Source organism: Monodelphis domestica, chromosome 4, assembly GCF_027887165.1.
Source record: "Monodelphis domestica isolate mMonDom1 chromosome 4, mMonDom1.pri, whole genome shotgun sequence".
NCBI classification, from domain to species: Eukaryota; Metazoa; Chordata; class Mammalia; order Didelphimorphia; family Didelphidae; genus Monodelphis; species Monodelphis domestica.
Genome location: NC_077230.1, coordinates 250,588,237 through 250,610,118, shown reverse-complemented (window position 1 = coordinate 250,610,118; position 21,882 = coordinate 250,588,237). Strand labels below are relative to the sequence as shown.

Genomic DNA, 21,882 nt, shown 5'->3' with positions numbered 1-21,882 from the left:
TGAACATGATTGTCATTTGGGAAATATAATTGTTTATCATTTATTGTATGTTGAATGTGGCTAGGAATTCTACATTTGAAAAGTTTTCCTTCCATAGTAGATACATTTGAGTGAGGTAGAGTTCATTGTAATCCTTTTTTTTAAATTTTGAGATATTTTCCTTTGAACTACAATCATTTGAAATTTATAATTTGACTAATGAAAATTCAGTAGTTGTTTCCTTCCTCTTTGTAACAATTTGGAAAGAGTCATTCCATCAGTTTAAATGCATCTAACTTTTTTTTATAAACCTTTACCTTCCATCTTGGAATCAATACTGTGTATTGCTTCTAAAGCAGAAGAGTGGTAAGGGCTAGGCAATGGGGGTCAAGTGACTTGCCCAGGGTCACACAGCTAGGAAGTGTCTGAGGCCATATTTCAACCCAGGACCTCCCATCTCTGGGCCTGGCTCTCAATCCACTGAGCCACACAGCTGCCCCCTGCATCTAACTTTTTGATCCACCATGCCACATGTCTTCATGTTGTCCACAGTGAAAACTTATTAAAAGTTTTGCTAACAGTTAGATATACCCTTTCAATATACAAATCTATTAGACATGTTAGTCTAATGACCCTATTAATGATGTAAAGGAAATTAGCAATCTGGCATTATCTGTTTTTTATTGGCTTCATAAATTGATGAATATTTGTCTTTCACATTTTCACACATCTTCCCTATAATGAATTTAATAATATTAGCAGTGATCAAAATCCAAGTCACCTGTCTCTACTTCAAGACTTTCTCTTTTTAAAAAAATACAAATAATTGCCCTTCTCTAGTCCTACAGCACTTTTCTTCTTCTCAGTGATTTTTTCAAATATTACTAATACCACCTTAAGAAGCACACACACATGATCTTTTATTACCCTTAAATGTCAGTAGTTCTTCAGAAGTTGTTTAAATGAATTCATCAAAGACAGCCACATAGTCTCATCTTTTCATTTATTTTGGATTTTAAATACATTTTGTCTATGTTTGTGTTATTTTTTTCCATACAGAAAATAATTCTCCTTGACAGAGAAAATTGAAAACAAAAACAAAAAACAGGTTGGAGTAGTTCTGCCTTATGTTTATTGATTATCATGCCTTCACATACTTTTATCTTCAGTCTTATAAATGCTTTCATTTTCCTGCTCCTCACACAAAGTTGAAATAGAGAGGATAGATTTAAAAAAAAAAAAACTATTGTACTCCTATTTGGCACCAAATTTAGCTCCCTTTAAGTTTTAGCCTTATTCTTCTTACATGATGGGAAGAGTCTGTTGTTTTAGAGAGAGAAATATCATTTATATCCAGGAAGTCAAAAGTGAACAAGTCATCATGTGCCTAGTCATGGAAAATACCAGCAAAGGTATAGCATGTGACCTCAAAGACATGATTTTCAAGGTTTTATATCCAGAGTTTGGAGTCTTGGGCTTTATTTTTTAAAATGTTTACATTTTATTTATTTATTTATTTATTTATTTATTTATTTATTCATTCATTTATTTATTTATTTATTTATTTATTTATTTATTTATTCATTCATTCATTTATTTATTTATTTATTTATTTATTTATTTGTCTATCTATCTATCTATCTATCTATTTATCTATTTATTTATTTATTTGTTTGTTTATTTATTTATTTATTACCAATTACATTTACCAATGAAACAACAAATTTCCACACAAGTTTTCTGAAGTTTTATGATTGAATTTATATCCCTCCCTGGCTTCCCTTCCTTCAACCATAACTGGCAAGTGATTTTATCTGATAATACATGTATTATCATGCAAATCATACCTACATATTGTTCCTGTATGGAAGTAAATAGTCATATAAAACCAAAACTTGGAGTGAGGTTCTTTAAGAAAATTTCTTTTTTTTTAGGGGTATTCAGACAAGCAGGTCAGAAAATTAAGAAGTGGGTTTGATAAAGACCTGAAAATTCTATCACAAGTTTCAGACCTGGGGAGAGGGGGGGTTAAAAAAAAGGCCTTAGTGAAGCCAAGTAATTTTACAAATGAGGAAATTAAATTTCAAAAACGATAATAGTACTATGAAAAAATCTCTCATGTAGTAAGAAAGAATCCACACATTATTGAAATCACATCCTTGGACAATTAATCTATTTTTGTTGTCATTGTGCCCAAATTGCCGTGTCCTGGAAATCTTGCTAAATCATAATCTTCAGCCTATATCTGAGTCAGGGATTTTGTTTTAGACTTCAACCCAGAGATAAAATAAAGCTTACTTTAGGAACAAGCACTATAATGTAAGTCACTGAAAGAAAGAGTGATGATGAGAAAAGTCAATCTATACTCCATCACTTATTCATTAAAAATGAAGATTTATTTTCAAAACATCTTGGAATTTTTCTTTTTTTACTATATTATTTAAACTACTGCTATTTCCTTATAGTAACTAAAAAATTAATCATTAAAATCCCTTTTTAAATATTATTTCAGAGGTAGAAGAGAATGAACCTTAGTTTTCTCTTTTGTAAAATGAGAACAGAACCTGCTATATAGGGTTATTTTGAGGAATTTATTATTAACTCCGTAATAACAATTATTTTTAAGGATTTATTATACACCAGCCACACAGTACTACTTGTTTTGAATTATAATACTGTACACATAAGTATTTCTGAGCAAAAAGTGGAACTGAAAGGTACTTTAGATATACACAAACTGAATTCTCTTATGCTGTTCTTCAGTCATCTTTGGTTATGTCTGATTATTTGTGATTCATTTGTTTCTTTATTTTTTTGGCAAAGATACTGGAATGATTCAGTATTTACTTCTCTTATTCATTTTGTAGATGATGAAACTGAGGCAAACAGGGTTAAATAATTGTTCAAGTTCACATATTTTAACTCAAGAAAATGAATAAATCATCATGACCTCCAGAGCAAGTATTCTATCCACTACTCCATTTTACGGCACTGCTCTCCCTCTTCTTACTTAATTGTGACCAACCCTCTGGTTATAAATGAAGGGGGAAAGACCCAGAGAGGTTGTTACTACATGACTTTAAGCAATCATTTATCCTCCCTAACCCACCATTTAATTGTCTGTAGAAAGAGAGGATTTAAAATAGACAGACTCAGAAGTGGTGAATAGCAGAGGAAGCATTTTTTAATCTTCTCTATTTGGATCTTGTGCAAATGTCTCATCTCTTCAATAAAACTGTAAGCTCCTAAAAGGCAGGGACTGAGTTTCCCACTTCTCATGTGTAACCCACAGACCTTAATATACTTCTGAATATGGATAAGCTGCTCAAGAAACACTGAATTAAATTCATTAGTACTATATTAGGAAAACTAGAATTTTCTGTATTGCTCTGTCCTGTTCACATTATTACTGAGGAGTCCCCTTAATGTCTGACTTAATTGGTAAAAAACCCCAAAAAGACGACAAATTATTTCATTCTGTATTTGTTGAACTGTTTATTGAAAAATCAGATAATAAGAAATCATAAAAAAAACTGTAATTAATACATCATTCCAGAGGAGGTTGTTATATAAGTATTAAATTACATGTGACTTCCTACAGGAAAATATAAAAGGGAAGTATAACATAAGAAAGGATAATGACATAGCGATTTCTTAGCCCAGGGCCAACCCATGAAATGAAAGACACAGTCACAAAATTATGATGTCCCAATATTTACCAATTAGAGTAATGGGAAGAAAGATGCAGAATAATATGATTTAGAGACATAACAATAACACCAAGGTATACCACAAGATACTCTCATAGAGGAACATCCTTGCACTGAAGTACTTTGGGGTACAGTTTAGGAACAGAGATATGACTGCTATTTGCTATATTAAGAGATCTAACTGACTATGTAAAGAGAGGGCTATGCCAATTTTTAATTCTAAAAGTTGCTTTTGCTCTTCAATCTCCTCTATGTGGGTACATCTAAGATCAAAACAAGAGACTACCTCTAAACCACTATTAAAAACAAGGAAAAGAGATTGCTCTGCTCATCACTTTCTACATTTATAACATCAGAGCAGGGACATCTAAGATCAGAAACATACTTCTACCTATTCAAAACAAGTCATGAGATCTGCATTATTTACCCAAACAGTTGCCATTCCACACTTTTATCCATTACCCAAATTATACCTGGAGATGAGAAATATTACCCCTCCCACATTAGTATAATTTCCCCGAGCAGCCAACAGCTGCTGCTACTGCAGTATATTAGCTTTAATTCCCTGGGAAAAGATAGAAATACTTTGTTAATGTAGCTCTTTCAATGGTGGGCATTTGCAGCTTCTCTGCTGGGGTTTCAAATGAATGTTGAACCTAAGTGAAGAGACAAGATGAGTTTCTGAGAGAAAAAAAATATTCATGTGCATCAGAACCAAGAAATAAAAATACCAAGCAAATCTCACTTCCCATTTGCAAACTTCCCAGGAGGAGAAACAAAATGAAGTAATCCTAGATTCTTGACTGAAATTGTTGACCACTGATATAGGCTGCTTCAGGGTAGCAGGAAAATATGAGGAATTAATTGCCACATGGTTACTGTGATTTATATCATGTCAGGCCAATTTAGGCCTAGATCTTCCAGTTTAGGAAGAGCCCTCATAGCTTAACAAGACATAAAGGGAAAATGGAGAATAAAACTAAACAAACTGGAAAGAACAGTGTTGGCACAAAAGTCCATGATGTGTTCATTATCTTACCTTGCAGAAAATTTCATACAGGTGATAGCACCAAGCAAACTTTTTGATGTAAAGAATTAATTGGATGATGAAGAGAGAACCCTTGTAGATGTTTCTCCAAGATATGTTATCTGGGAATGGAATTCAATTTTCCAGTTATTAAACATTGGATATATAAAAGCATTTCAAAGATGAAAAATAATACATTTCCTTTCACCAAGACATTTAAAATCCAACAGAGAAGATTAGATATAAACACACAAATAGGAAAGAAGTAGCATTTAATAAGGGCAAAGGAGAGAGTAACATTGCTGTAAAGAGAGAAAATTTGTTCACCTAGGGAAGGAAGAGTGAAGAAGATTTCTTAAAGGAGATGTCAATTAAAATAAGTTCTGAAGGGATTACAAGTATTTCAGTAGTGGCAATTGTGGAAAGGGAACAAGACTGACAGTTTGTGGGGGAAGGGGCAACTGGGAGTGACAGTTGGGTCTTGTGACTAGAACTTCCTTCCTACTGGGAGTGGCAGTTGGGTCTGTTGACTAGCACTTCCTTCCTGCCCTGTGGGACTGGCTTCCTGGTGTTGGAGGAGGACAGGACTTTGTTCAGTCCAGTCTGGAGTGGCATGCTCTTCTTGGTTTAGCCGGAAGATTCAGGCCCAGTCGCTTCTGAAGGTTAGACCTGTTCTTGTTTGCTTTCTGTCTACTGCTAAGATTCTAAAAAGACAAAACTGGATTGATATAGATTAGACAGGAGTGGGAGAACCCTCCACCAGCCTCTGGGGCCTGGCCTCAGGTCTGAAGCTGAGAAAAAACTCCAATCCCAACTGGTTATTTAACTTTATATTATTTGAATTCGCAGTCAGATAAGTGGACTATCTTTTCTGGTCATAGAGGGAGCTGAACTTCAGTTCAGTCATTCTACAACAAATAGTCCTTATCCAACCCCTGCTGTTTCCTCTCAGCAGGGGGCATCTCCCTCCCTTGCCTCACCAAGCAATATACCCTCTCTCCCCTCTCTCCTCCATACCCTGCTACAAATCTCCCATTATCCCTCATTTTTCCAATCCCATTTCCTTTCCCAATAAATATTACACAATAGAAGGAAGGAAAAAGGATGAGATTAGGGTGTTATTTATTTAATTTAGCTAGCAGATAAAAGAAAAGAAAGAGGTGTAACATTAGGGTCAAAAAATTAATTGTAAGTATTTTGGAGGGCTTTATGTATGACTAAAGACCAATGTCTTTCATCTTTTAGGAAATTCAATTGAGCAAATCTTGATTAAGTGCCTGCTATGTGTAAGGCATTGTGCAAGGTGCCAGAGAAACAAATGAGGAGAAATTAGAGATTTTTGAGCAAGTGAAAAGGATTTTAAATATACACTTTAAGTAGATCATTTTGACATCTATTTAAATGATTAGACAGCGAGAAAGAAAAATGAAGATAGACTTGTTAGGAACTCATTATTATAGTCCAAACTTGAAGTAATGAGGGTCTAAATTAGGTCAACACCACATTCTATAAGCATGGTACTTTTTCCCCTGCCATAGGGAGAAAGGAGAAGCAAAGAGGCAATTTCCAGGAAAAAAAAAAAGTTAGATGCTCTCTTTAGTAGAAGCTTAATAAATGGCAGGTAATGAGTGAATAAATATTAGTCTTATTCCTCTTTCCTCAAGGATAGCTTCTTGAATTATATTTCTTATTGGTCTCTTTTCACTACAAATAAGTTTCTTCTTTCTCAAAAAAAAAGGCATTTTGTTCTACAAAAGATGAGAAGTAAGGAAGGCCAAAGTGTGTTTTAGAATAGGATGCTAGGAAATGTAGCAGCAACATGTGCCTATAACCTCTTCTCCCTCTTTCTCTATACTCTCATGTTCCTTATACATTTTTAATCCTTCCTAGAAATCTTCTAATAGGAACACTTCTCTAATCCCATTTGACTCTGACTTCTTAATTTTCTTCTTAATCAATGTAATCAAGACTTTGTTAAATTATACTTTCAGAAATATATTCCTGTTTAAGTTCTTAAGTTGCTGATATCTAGAAATTTTGTCTTCAGAGATAGCAGAATGTTTTTGGATTAAGAGACTTGGCCATTTTTTTGGTACAACTATTTTTTCCCTCCTCAACCCTTTGGGGGGTACAAACCCAACAGTGACAAGGCTGGATCAAAGGGCAGGCAGCCTTTTAAAGCCCTTTGGTCATAATTCCAAATTGCCTTCTAGAATGGTTAAATCAATTCACAACTCCTGAGGTGGTACTTCAACATTGTTTTGATTTCAATTTCTCTAATTATGAGAGACTTAGAACACTTTTTCATGTGCTTATTGATAGTTTTGATTTCTTTATCTAAAAACTGCCTATTTATGTCCCTTGACCAGTTGTCATTTGGGGAATGGATTGATTTTTTATACAATTGACTTGGGTCTTTAGAAATTTGAGAAATGAAACATTTGTCAGAGGTTTATGTTATAAATTTTCCTCTACAATCTGTTGCTTCCCTTCTACTCTGGTTGCATAGGTTTTGTTTATTAAAAACCTTTTTTTAAATTAATGTAACCAAAATTATTCATTTTATATTTTGTAATATTCTCGATCTCTTGTTTGGTCTTAAAGTCTTTCCTTTCTCATAGATCTATCTGACAGGTATCTGTACTTTTTATAGTGGCAAAAATTAGAAAATGACAGAGTGTCCTTTGATTGAACAAATTATGGTATCTGATGGTGATGGAATTATTGTGCTGTAAGAAATGATGACCTGGAGAATTTTTATGTGAACTGGAAAAACCTGAAGAAATTAATGCAGATTGAAATGAGCATAACCAAGAGAACATTGTATACAGAAAGTGAAACATTGTGGCACAATCAAATATAGTGGACTTCTTTACTAGTAGCAGTGCAATGACCATGGACAATCCCAAAGGATTTGTGAGAAAGAACACTATTCACATTGAGAAAAAAAAAAAACATAAAACTGTTGGAGTAGAAACACAGAAGAAAAATATATGATTGACCACATGGTTCAATAGGCATATAATTGGGGATTTTGCATTTAAATGATCACTCTACTGCAAATATTAATAACATGGAAATAGGTTTTGAACAATGATACATGTATAAGCCAGTGTAATTTCTCATTGGCTCCAGTTTTGGGGAGGTAAGAAGGGATGGAAAGAATATGAATCAGGTAACCAAGGAAAAATATTCTAGATAAATACATTTTTTTTTAAAAAAGAGACTTTGCCATGAGGAAACTTTTGCAAACAGTAAGTTCTGAGTCAGTCAGTCATACAGAATGGCAATAGAAAAATTTTTATGACATTAGTTATTATGGAAAAAATAGATAAAATGTAACTGAAAGGAACCAATGAGATATTCTGAAAAAAGGTCTAGATCTATGATGACAAACTCAAGGCACAAGTGCCAAAAAAAGCATGCAGAGACTTCTCTGAGCATGTCCTCATGCCTGCCAGAGTTTGTTATTAGAATGGCAGAGGGACTAGGTGGTGTTGGTCCCCTTACCCCTCCACTCCACCTGAGGACATTATTTCACTGGACCCACCTCTCTACCCAGAAACCCAATGGGAGCACTTACTTCCTGCGCTGTTTGGTATAAGGTAGCCAGGTCATAGGAGGAAGAGCTTGAGGGGAGCAGAGCATTAGGCTATTCCCCTTCCTAACCCTATCCCTAAATTCATTTCTAACCCTAACTCTAAATTTGTTTCTAACCCTAAAGACACATGACCTGCCCCTCTGCCCAGGAGTCCAATGGGAGTCCTTATTCCTTCCCCTGTCTGGGATAAGTGAGTGGGTCACAGGCAGCAGAGCTAGAGGGGAATGGCCTGAGATGGAGCCACTCTCCTTCCTAACTCCAACTCTAAATTCATTTCTTAACCCTATTCCTAACTCTAAATTCATTCTAACCCTAAATTCATTTCTACCCTTACCCCTAACCCTGAGGAAATTTTTTTCATTTCATCTTCCCCTCTGCCCAGCAGCTCAGTGGGAATGCTTTCTCCTTCCCCTGCCTTGGTAAGGAGGTGGAAGTATGGGGAAGGGGGACTGTAGGGGTCTCTAGAGTGGCAGCAGAGCACTCAATCTCTAGGGTTGACATGGCACATGGTCTCTAAAAGGGCCACCATCATTGGTCTAGAGAAACCAAGAATGATACAGTAATCATATGATGTTTTATCAATCCCTACCATACTTGGATTATTGATTCTTCTTGGACGACCTCAGATGAGATTGCGAATTTATAAAATTCTTGCCTAGGAAGTCATCTACCTGGAGTAGAAGAACAAAAAGCAATGAAGTCCTTCTCCACATGGGCCCTGCGGACAGCATCATCTTCAAAGATGGGTAAGTTCTGGCTACATCTCTGTTGAGAGGACTTTGATGAATCATTAACCCAAACAACTCCATCATTCTCTGCAGAAACATGAGAGTTGGGCATTGAGCAGAAATAAGCATACTTAAATGTTGGGCTTATATGTAGCAGGAATAATTCATATACCTTCTCTCTGCCTATGTCTCTACATCAGTCTCTCTCTCTCTCTCTCTCTCTCTCTCTCTCTCTCTCTCTCTCTCTCTCTCTCTCTTTCTCTCTCTCTCTCTCTCTCTCTCTCTCTCACACACACACATGTTAGGACTAATTTCTTCTATAGATAGCAGTTTTTTCAATATCATAATAAGAGCTAAGCTTTATGTAGAACTATAAGCATCACTAAATATTCTACATATATTACCTCATTTAAGTCTCACAACATCTCTCCAATTTAATATAAAAAACTGTAGCATGGAGATGCTAAGAGACTAATATGATCACACATCTAATCAGAGTCAAAGACATTATATATAGGAAATCAGAGACAATTTAGTCTAAGCCATTCTTTGAAAAGTTGAGAAACTAAGACCCATAAAGCTTCAGTGACTTGTCTAAGATTACACAGACATTGTCAGCTTTAGGATTTGAATGGAGGTCTTCTGACTCAAGGCAGTACTCTTTGCATTATAGTATAGGAGTGAACTCAATTCAACCTTAGGGGTTACAATCATTTCCTAAGTGAGAAGGAATTATATAGAAGAGGAATTTTACTTGAATATAGGTTCTTTTATGCCAAATCCTTTGATCTTTTCATTTTCTCTTAATTAAACTAAAGGCTTTCTCCATCCAGGTCCTCTAGTTTTTCATTGTCACACCATTCTCTACTGACTATTTTCATTGTCAAAATGACAGATTGGGAGGAGACTTATTGCCAAAGAATGGTGGATAAAGACATTTCATCAGATTGAGGCAACTTCTTCCTAACTCACCAGATCTATTGTCAAGATGAACATAAATCCATTGAATGGAATTCTCATAGGGAAGATTATCTAAGCATGGGCAATACTATGCATTTTTCCATCAGAACTAAAGTATATAATAAATGAGATGTGGAGATTTCCCTATAGAAGTTGAAGCACCAGGGATGACTATACTATCAATTAATCCCTATCCATACTCACCTCCTCTGCAAGCCTGAAGAATTATGATCTTGGGCTTGTCCTTCAAAGTAGGGCAGTTGGAAGTGTTGAAAATTTGGAAGATCTTGTTAACATCTAGAATTTGGGGAACTTTATCTGTGTAATCCTTCCCACAGATGCCTCCTGGCACTCCATGAGACATGAGTACCAGAAAAGTACTATCAGAAGTCTGGTGCTCTGGGTAGGAGGCAAACTGCTTTAGCGCTGACTCCATTTCCTAAGAGAAAGTCTAGATTTATTGACTCAGTAATATATAGTGGAATAATTTTTAATTTTGCTTTCAGTGGCACAACTGATGCTGTATCTTAATGGGAAATAGATATTTTTAATTGAAAGGAAGATTGAAGTTAACATTTTAAGGAAAACAGGAACATTATAAAATAAGAATCTTCCTGAAAATATCAGGGAAGAGAGTAGTCTCATCAAGTCTACATAATACTATTCCAATTACTGACCTTCTTTCCTTGAAATGGTATGTTGAAAGGTGCTGAGATTTTTAGGGACAATTTTGAGTTCTCCAAGCTAGTCCCTGGAATGAAACTCCTTGCAGGGCTTAGGACAGGGATTGTCTAACACTTTGAAGGGACAAAGGGATTGGATTTGTGTTTACCAAAGCAGTGAGGTTCTCTTTAACATGTACTCTGTAACCCAAACCCTCAAGAAGGTTCTGCATTCCTGTGACATCATTTTCAGCTCCATTCCGCCTGGGGAGTTCATCAAATTCTTTATTACAGATGATGAGGGCAAGGCGTGTGCGGAATCCTTTCTCCATGACTGGGTATATCTGTAGGCAATTAATATGAGTGTGAATGAGTCTTCCCCAACAATGCTGAGTTTAAGAACAAAGACAAATTGCTCTGGTAAGTGTACAGTAGCTTTGTTCACCAACATTTATAAGATGTCTAAATACAACATTATCTTAAGTAGAGAGGAGGTTGGATGAAGGGAACAGAAAATGGAAATATCAGAAATCCTATGTCCAGAATGAATTATGGGTATTCAGTGAAGGATCTTGCAAAAAAAAAATGTAAACTTTGCTTGGCAACTGGAGATAAAAGGGATCAAGACATCTAGTATAGGAAATGGACAGATCTTGCTCTTAGCTATCTTACAAATATTAAAGTAGATATAGAAAAGATCTTCTTCCCACTGGAGTCCAACATATTTTTAGCTGGGTGAGTTACTAGTTATTTCTTTCCCAGTGAAAAGGGCATACATAGTACCTGTCCTTCCATCTCCTTCCTTTTCTGTTGGAAGTCTTCATAGGAACAAAGCTTGAGTGTGTCTATAGCATCGTCCTGGATTGCCTGAGGAACTATCAAACACAAGAGATTTTGTGATCTGTGATATTATTTGCATTAGATTCCCTAATACATCCTACAATTCTCTTGTGTCTTGGGGATTGGGGAGCATTATAAAATTCCATTTTCATGAATCAACCAATCAAAAACCATTTATCTTATTTACTTCCTATGAGCCAGCTATTATGTTAGGCACTGGGAATATGAAGAAAGGAAATAACACATTTCTTCAAGGAGCATTGACAACCATGGGAAGAAAGGTTTGGAGTCTTGAGATTCTTAAAGAGGAGAGACCAATTAGAAGACAATTGTAATAATCAAAGAGAGGTAACTTAAACTACATGTAATTGGAGATGAGATGATATATATGAGAGATATTGTGAAGGCAGAAATGACAAAAAAAGGCAAGTAATTAAACAGTTGTGATCAGAATGTATAATAAAGGAAGATACAAATGTGTTGAATCTGTATGACTATGAAGGTTGTGGTATCTCCACTGGTAATAGGAGAGGCCAAAAGAAAATAGAGTTTGTAATGAAATAGTCATATATATATATATATATATATATATATATATATATATATATATATATATTTCAGATATTTTGAATTTGAGCTGTTCATTCTCTATTTTATTGATGTAAGCATTTAGAATATAAAATTCTCCCTAAGTATATAGCTTTGGCTTCATCCCACAAATTTTGATATGCTGTCTCCTCATTGGTGTCTTCTTTAATGAAATTTTTGATTTTTTCTATGATTTTTTCTTTGATACATTCATTCTTTAGGATAAGATTAATTTCCAATTAATAATCTTTACTATAGTATATGGTCAATTTTTGTGAAGGTGCCATCTACTTCTAAGAAAACAAATTGAGTTCCCTTCTACTCCCACTCAAATTTCTCAAGAGGTCTATCATATTTAACTTTTCTAAAAATTTAATTACCTCCTTATTTTCTTTATTTTTTTTACTTCATTTATCTACTTTTGACAGGGGAAGGTTGAATTCCCCAATTAGTAACATTTTACTGTCCTTTTCCTCCTATAATTCGTATAACTTCTCTTTTAGCATTTTGGATGCTTTGCCATTTGTTGCATAAATCTTTAGGATAAAATAAAAGTGTATTCCTCTTTTCTTTTGGGTGTCCTAGGGGAGAATAGAGGTAATGGTTGTTTTTGACAGATTCCCCCACTACAATATCTTGCAAGCAACTTCCTGGATTCTCACAGGTTGAAATTAAAGATGGTAGATGATTGAGCCATGATTCTCCTAAAGCATAGTTCTACCTATGAGACACTCTTCACTCTGAAATAATCTCCAGTGTATCCTTATTACCAACATTATCATGTGTAACATGCTGTTTCTTATTTTAAGTCTTTCATAATCCGACTTTTTCCTATTTTTTCAGTCTTTTTTACAGAATGAGAGGATCAGACCCTATATTAACACCATTTTTTGTTCTCAAAAACCACTCTCCTCTTAGTCCAAACTCCCCCAATAATAATTTTGTTAATAAGAGCATAATGTAGTACCTAAGAATTTCTCTATAGTTCTTTACCCTGAGCAAACAGTAGCAGGATATGATGATACTAAAAAAAGTGTTAGTTACTATTATGCAAAAACAAAATAAGAAAATTACCTAAATAACCTGGGTCTATTATCTCATTACCTGGGTTTCACTCCTCAACTATACTCATAGTGGTCCTTTCTATATTGTCATTCCTTAGGATGCATATGTTTATAGGTCTAGGAGCCTGTTCTCTGCACAGTGAGATATGACTTTGATTACTATTCAACTCTATATTTTAGAAAATTCTTTTCTTTTTTAGACTCAATTTATCCATTTATTTCTCTTCTTTATGTGCTTGGGGCAGGGGAGAGAGTGATATAGGGATCTGTGGCATCTTTGACCAAGTGAGTACATAGAAAACAAAAGAGTGGTAGGATCGACTGAACCCCTTTCAGCTTTCAAGGAGAAAAGGAAAACCAGGATAAAACTATATGGGGAAAATTTTCCACTAGAATCCCACCCTGGTTCCACAAGAGGAAGAGTCATTTAGCTCAGTACAGGTAGGCATAGGTTTATATCTATTCTATCTATCTAATAATATAGAAGTCTTACAGAAGGTTCCAAAGTACAAGGGATAGCTACAGTCACCTTTCAGATGAGATATTTTCTCTTACCTGAAGACAGACCAAGTTTTTCTGCAAGGTGTCCATCTCTTTCACAGATACTTTTAGTAAAACATTGGCTGGCTTTGGGGCCCTTGGAAATGACAGCATCAATCAGGACACGGGCCTTATCCCTGATTGTTTTACTTTCTTCCCTTACTATCTCCATTTCTTCCAGATTCAACACTTGGACTTCTAATAAATCATCCAATAACCCATTCATTACACCCCTATCTACTGACTCCACAAACAGCCTCCTCTTCTCCATTAGAACTTTGTCTGTAAGAAACAAAAGAGATACTCTTTCAGTATCTTCAGTATCAGTATTCAGTATCAGCCCAAGATATATTAAAAAGCACAGATCTCTTACTTTTAATACAGGTCCCCACAAGTTCTAGCAAACTTTGAACAAATCTTGGCCCAATAATCCCCCGTTTTTTTTTTTCTTATTATAATTATTCTAACCTTCTGAGAACTCTCTTCCATGTTAGTATTCCAGTGAAAGCTCTATTTTTAAAATGTCATGAAACCATGAACAAGTCAAATAGGACCTGAAACATTTCTTATGATTTTCAAAAAAATCTGAGAAGGACCAGGAAAACAAATTCAATTATTTACTTTTCATAGTTTCTAACAAACAAGGGGTACCATATGATTTTTCCTGATAATAGTAGGTATATTTATTGTTATTGGTCATTCTTAACTGATACTTTGCAACTCCCCTTGGGGTTTTCTTATAAAAAAATGCTAGAGTAGTTCAACATTACTTCTCTAATTCATTTTACAAATAATGCAACTGAGACAAATACGGTTTAGTAAGTTGCCACGAGTCACATAGCTGTTAATTGTCTGAGAGCAGATTTGAACTAAGGAAAATGAGTCTCCCTGAGTCTATACCTGGTATTCTATTCATTGAGTCATCTTCCTAGTCCATAGTGAGCAATTAGTAAGTGATTAATAAATATTGGTCTGTTGGCTTACTCAAGTTTTATATCCTCATAATACTTCTCTTAGATTCCTTTACTAAACTGAACTAAATTCATTAAGCATTTGATAAGCATTTAAAGAGAGCAAGGAACTGAGAAAATAAAAATGATAGCCAGTAGTTTAGGACCTCAAAACCTTAATAGTTTATAAGAAACATATATAATAATACAAGTTCAAATAATTGTGATACATGATAGCATAGTAATGATGATAAGGACAAAGGAAAGATCAAGACAAAAGACTCCAGATTTATTTAAGTAGAAAGGGAGGGCTTTTATTTAAGGCAATCATGAGAGGCTTCATGGAGGAGAGAATAAGAGTCGGTCATTGAAGTTAGAAAAGAAAGTCAGTAGGTAGAAGAGGGAAGGAGATGTATTTTAGGGTTGAATGATGGGCTATACTAATTCAACAAGGCAAATGTATATAATATGAGAAATTGGAAAAGTAGCATAAAACCAATCTATGGAATATATTTCAAAATGACCACTCTAATTAACCTTTTTGACAATAGAGCTGAGAGCATATAAGAATTTATATGGGATCTACAACTGAAACTCAAAACACCAGAGTCAAAAATTAGTTCCTCTCTGCCTTTCACAATTTCCGTAACTTACAAGAAATGTTTCTATGAAACATATGAAACTCTGAGAAAAATCAAATGAAATCAGAATATCTTTAAGTCACTTGTCTCAATGATGAATGCCTAGGGAGTAAAGAACCACCGATCCAAAGTAATACAGGGATAGATTAATTGTGCATCCCAATTCTGGACTATTTATCCTTCCTTACCTACTTCTGGTCAAGCTCTTCTCTAACCAGAAGCATACTATGTGCTTGAAAGATCTAAATTCTTCCTAAAAGTTTCTTCCCACCTTTCAAAGTTCCCTAACCAATGAAAAAATCCCCTCACTCACCAGCCATGGTTTACTCAGCCACTTTCTTCTAGAATATGGAATGAAGTATGCTGAAAGTGATCTCTCTCTCTCTCTCTCTCTCTCTCTCTCTCTCTCTCTCTCTCTCTCTCTCTCTCTCTATCTCTCTATCTCTCTCTCTATATATATATATACACCTTCTTCCTCTTTCTGTCAGGAAATCTGATTGCAACATAACATGGGAACTCTGCCAAGATAGCACTGTAAAAAACACCAGGGTTCTGCTTTTTTTAAATCTTGTCGGTTTACACTTTCTGCTTTTTGAAATGTGTTTGCCTAGTGTGTGATCCTGGGTGTGAGTGTGCTTCTAGATGACAGAACGGGGACCAGGATTTCCTCAAGTAAGGGAGACGGAAAAGACAAGACCAGAGACACAGTTTGTGGTCTGAAAGACCTCACATTCTGATGGCAAATGAGGCCAGTTTAATGGAAGCTGATTGAATATTTTTTTTTTACTTTTTAAACATTATTTTATTTGGTTATTTACAGACATTATTCATTGGAAACAATGATCATTATCTTTTACTCCCCCCGCCCCCCTCTCACCATTTCTCCCATAGTCGGCTCACAATAACACTGGGTTTCACATGTGTTCTTGGTTCGAACCCATTTCCATGTTGTTGGTATTTGCACTAGAGTGTTCATTTAGAGTCTCTCCTCAGTCATTTCCTCTCAGCCCCTGTAGCCAAGCAGTTGCTTTTCATCGGTGTTTTTACTCCCAAAATTTATCCTCTGCTTGTGGATAGTGTTTTTTAGATCCCTGCAGATTGTTCAGAGACATTGCATTGTCCCTAGTGGAGGAGTCCATTACCTTCGATTGTACCACAGTGTGTCAGTATCTGTGAACAATGTTTTCCTGGTTCTGCTCCTTTCGCTCTGCATCACTTCCTGGAGGTTGTTCCAGTCTCCGTGGAATTCCTCCACTTTATTATTCCTTTGAGCACAATAGTATTCCATCACCAACATATACCACAATTTGTTCAGCCATTCCCCAATTGAAAGGCATCCCCTCATTTTCCAATTTTTGGCCACCACAAAGAGCGCAGCTATGAATATTCTTGTACAAGTCTTTTTCCTTATTATCTCTTTGGGGTATAAACCCAGCAGTGCTATGGCTGGATCAAAGGGCAGACAGTCTTTTATCACCCTTTGGGCATAGTTCCAAATTGCCCTCCAGAATGGTTGGATCACTTCACAACTCCACCAGCAATGAATTAATGTCCCTACTTTGCTGCCTCCCCTCCAGCATTCATTACTTTCCATAGCTGTCATGTTAGCCAATCTGCTAGGTGTGAGGGGATACCTCAGAGTTGTTTTGATTTGCATCTCTCTGATTATAAGAGATGTAGAGCATTTTTTCATGTGCTTATTAATAGTTTTGATTTCTTTGGCTGAGAACTGCCTGTTCATGTCCCTTGCAAATTTATCAATAGGAGAATGGCTTGATTTTTTGTACAATTGATTTAGCTCTTGGTAAATTTGAGTAATTAAACCTTTGTCAGAGGTTTTTTATGAAGATTGCTTCCCAATTTGTTGCTTTCCTTCTGATTTTAGTTATATTGGTTTTGTTTGTACAAAAGTTTTTTAATTTGATGTAGTCGAAATTATTTATTTTACATTTTGTAACTCTTTCTATGTCTTGCTTGGTTTTAAAGTCTTTCCCTTCCCAAAAGTCTGGCATGTATACTATTCTGTGTTTACCTAATTTACTTATAGTTTCCTTCTTTATGTTCATGTCAGTCACCCATTTTGAATTTATCTTGGTGTAAGGTATGAGGTGTTGATCTAATCCTAATCTCTCCCACACTGTCTTCCAGTTTTCCAAGCAGTTTTCATCGAATAGTGGATTTTTGACCCAAAAGCTGGGATCTTTGTGTTTATCATATATTGTCTTGCTGACGTCACTTGCCCCAAGTCTATTCCACTGATCCTCCTTTCTGTCTCTTAAACAGTACCAAATTGTTTTGATGAATACTGCATTGTAATATAGTTTGAGATCTGGGACTACAAGGCCCCCTTCCTTTGTATTTTTTTTTTCATTATTTCCCTGGATATCCTTGATCCTTTGTTATTCCAAATGAACTATTTTATGTTTTTTTTTTTTTCTAAATCAGTAAAGAAATTTTTTGGAAGTTCTATGGGTATGGCACTAAATAGATAGATAAGTTTGGGTAGGATGGTCATTTTTGCTACATTGGCTCGTCCTTCCCATGAGCAGATAATGTTTTTCCAATTGATCAAGTCTAGTTTTAGTTGTGTGGAGAGTGTTTTGTAGTTGTGTTCATATAGTTCCTGTTTTTGTCTCTGGAGATAGATTCCTAAGTATTTTATTTTGTCTAAGGTGATTTTGAATGGGATTTATCTTTCTAGTTTTTGCTACTGAACTGTGTTGGAGATGTATAGAAATGCTGATGACTTATGCGAATTTATTTTGTATCCTGCAACTTTGCTAAAGTTGTTGATTATTTCAATTGGCTTTTTGTTTGAATCTCTAGGATTCTTTAAGTAGACCATCATGTCATCTGCAAAGAGTGATAGCTTAGCCTCCTCCTTGCCTATTTTGATGCCTTCAATTTCTTTTTCTTCTCTAATTGCTACTGCTAGTGTTTCTAGTACAATGTCAAATACTAGAGGTGATAATGGGCATCCTTGTTTCACTCCTGATCTTATTGGGAATGCATCTAGTTTATCCCCATTGCAGATGATATTGGCTGATGGTTTTAGATGTATACTGTTTATTATTTTTAGGAATGACCCTCCTATTCCTATGCTTTCTAGTGTTTTCAATAGGAATGGATGTTGTATTTTATCAAAGGATTTTCTGCGTCTATTAAAATAATCATGTGATTTTTGTTGGTTTGCTTGTTGATATGGTCGATTATGTGGATGGTTTTCCTAATATTGAACCAGCCTGCATCCCTGGTATAAATCCTACTTGATCATGGTGCATGACCCTTCTGATAACTTGCTGGAGTCTTTTTGCTAGTATCCTATTTAAGATTTTTGCATCTATATTCATTAGGGAGATTGGTCTATAGTTTTCTTTCTCTGTTTTTGATCTGCCTGGTTTTGGAATCAGTACCATGTTTGTGTCGTAAAAGGAGTTTGGTAGAACTCCCTCTTTGCTTATTATGTCAAATAGTTTGTATAGTATTGGGATTAACTGTTCTCTGAATGTTTGATAGAATTCACTGGTGAATCCATCGGGCCCTGGGGATTTTTTCTTAAGGAGTTCTTTGATGGCCTGTTGGATTTCATTTTCTGATATGGGATTATTTACGAATTCTATTTCTTCTTCTGTTAGTCTAGACAGTTTGTATTTTTGTATATATTCATCCATATCACCTAGATTGCTGTATTTCTTGCCATATAATTGGGCAAAGTAATTTTTAATGATTGCCTTGATTTCCTCTTCATTGGAGGTGATGTCCCCCTTTTCATCTTTGATGCTGTTGATTTGCTTTTCTTCTTTCCTTTTTTTTTAATTAGATTGACCAGTACTTTGTCTATTTTGTTTGTTTTTTCAAAGTACCAGTTTCTTGTCTTATTTATTAAATCAATAGTTCTATCACTTTCAATTTTATTAATTTCTCCCTTAATTTTTAGGATTTCTAGTTTGGTTTTCTGCTGGGGGGTTTTAATTTGATTGCTTTCAAGTTTTTTTATTTGCATTTCCAATTGATTGATTTCTGCTCTCCCTAGTTTGTTAATATATGCACGCAGGGATGTGAATTTATCTCTAATTACCACTTTGGCTGCATCCCAAAAGGTTTGAAAGGATGTCTCACCATTGTTATTTTACTTGATGAAATTATTAATTATTTCTGTGATTTCTTCTCTAACTAATCAATTTTGGAGTATCATATTGTTTAATTTCCAATTAATTTTTAATTTGGTTTTCCACGTAACGTTACTGATCATTATTTTTATTGCCTTCTGATCTGAAAAGGCTGCATTTATTATTTCTTCTTTTCTGCATTTGTATGCCATGTTTCTGTGACCTAGTGTATGGTCAATCTTTGTGAATGTGCCATGTGATGCTGAGAAGAAGGTTTATTCCTTTTTGTCCCTATTTATTTTTCTCCATATGTCTATTAACTCTAATTTTTCTAAGATTTCATTCACTTCTTTTACCTCTTTCTTATTTATTTTTTGATTTGATTTTTCTAAATTTGATAATGATTGGTACAAATCTCCCACTAATATTGTTTTACTGTCTATTTCTTCCTTCAATTCTCCTAGTTTCTCCATTAGAAATTTGGGTGCTCTATTATTTGGTGCATACATGTTGATTAGTGATATTTCCTCATTATCTAAAGTCCCTTTTAACAAAATATATTTACCTTCCCTATCCCTTTTAATCAGGTCTATTTTTGCTTTGGCTTTATCAGATATCATGATTGCAACTCCTGCCTTCTTTCTATCAGTTGAGGCCCAGAAGGTCTTACTCCATCCTTTAATTCTGACCTTGTGGGTGTCTACCCTCCTCATGTGTGTTTCTTGAAGACAACATATGTTTGGATTTTGGATTCTAACCCATTTTGTGATTCATTTACTTTTTATGGGTGAGTTCATCCCATTCACGTTCAAAGTTGTGATTGTGACTTGTGAATTCTCTGGCATTTTGATATCCTTCCCTAATTCTAACCTTTCTTCTTTAGCTCTAACCTTTTAATCCAGTGATTTACTTTAAATCAGTCCCCCTTGTCCCCTCCCTTGATATGTTTCCCTTTTTAGCCCCTCCCTTTTTCTTCCCTCCCCCTTCCCCCTCTCCTTCCCTCCCCTTTTCTTTTCCCTCCCCCCTCCCCCCTTGGTTTTCCCTTCTCCCTTCCCTTGTTTGGTAAGACAGAATTCAAGATCCCAATGGATCTGGATGTTCTTCCCTCTCAGAGTTGATTTCCCTGAGAGTAAGGTTTAAATAAAAACTCTCTTCCTCTCCTTCTTATAGGAGTTTTCTTCCCCTCTCCTTCCTGTGCGAATCTTTGTGTGAGAAAGATTATTCTATTTGAGTTTTCTTTTCCCCCTATTTACACATTACATTTTCCATATATTAATATATATATATATATATATATATATATATATATATATATATATATATATATATATATATATAGGTATAAATGTAGTCCTTATAGAAGAGAGTTTGAATAAATGAAAAGATAACAATTTTCTCCTTTTCCCTTTCCATCATATTTACCTTTTCAGGTATTCCGTGCTCTTTGTTTTTCCGTATCGAACTTTCCCCAGAGCTCTGGTCTTTTCTTTGCAAACAGTTGGAAATCTTCTATTTTGTTGTATGCCCATACTTTCCCTTGGAAGTATATAGTCAGTTTTGATGGATAGCTGATTCTTGGTTGAAGACCCAGCTCTCTTGCCTCTCTGAAAATCATGTTCCATGCCTTACAATCATTCAGAATGGAACTTTCAAGGTCTTGTGTGACCCTGACTAGCATTCCTTTATATCTAAATTGTCTTTTTCTGGCTTCTTGTAGGATATTTTCTTTTGCTTGAAAGCTTTGGAATTTGGCAATTACATTCCTGGGAGTTGTCTTTTGGGGATGTAGTGTAGATGGTGTTCTATGAGCTCTTTCAGTGGCTGTATTTCCCCCTTGTTCTCGAATCTCTGGGCAATTTTCTTTGATTATATCTTGTATTACGATGTCGAGTTTGCTGTTTATTTCTGGATTTTCTGGTAATCCAATTATTCTTAAATTATCTCTTCTTCCTCTATTTTCCAAGTCTGTCACCTTGTCAGTGAGATATTTTATGTTCTCTTCTAATTTCTTGATCTTTTGGCTTTGCTTTATTGATTCTTGCTCTTTTACCTGCTCGTTGACTTCCAGTTGCCTAATTCTGACCTTTAAAGCCTAGTTTTCCTTTTTTAGTTTGGTCAAACCGGTTTTGTAGTTGAGTGAAATTCTTTTTCATTAATTCCCACTTTTCCTGCCAGAAGGCTTCCATCTTTTTGATCATTTCAGATTCAAATTTTTCATGGGTTTGTGGAGAGTTTCCATTTCCTTTGGAAGGTTTTGGCACATTTGCTTGTGTTTCCTCTTCTATCTCCTCTGTATTTTGTATTTTTGCTCCATAAAATGTGTCCAAAGTTGCCCCCTTCTTGTTTTTCTTGTTGCTTTGAGGCTTTTTTGCTTCTGTGCTGTTTGCCATCTCTATCTGGGTGAGAGGGGCTGGCTCTTCTGTTATCTGTCTGGTATTCAGTGGCTTTAGCCCCAGGCAAATTGTCTGTCTTCCCCAGGAAGC

General features: G+C 35.3%; 1 protein-coding gene across 1 annotated transcript; it reads right to left on the bottom strand.

The window, feature by feature from the left end:
- Positions 1-3,461: 3,461 nt before the first annotated feature.
- LOC100032596 (caspase-1-like) lies at positions 3,462-15,703 on the bottom strand. Its single transcript, XM_001381534.3, has 8 exons — positions 15,604-15,703; positions 13,715-13,981; positions 11,451-11,542; positions 10,838-11,011; positions 10,210-10,444; positions 8,989-9,132; positions 4,729-4,838; positions 3,462-4,345 (listed from the first exon to the last, which is right to left on the bottom strand). Exons 1-8 carry the CDS (start codon positions 15,608-15,610, stop codon positions 4,247-4,249), a joined length of 1,128 nt encoding a protein of 375 aa, XP_001381571.2. The 5' UTR covers positions 15,611-15,703; the 3' UTR covers positions 3,462-4,246.
- Between the last annotated feature and the right edge of the window lie 6,179 nt (positions 15,704-21,882).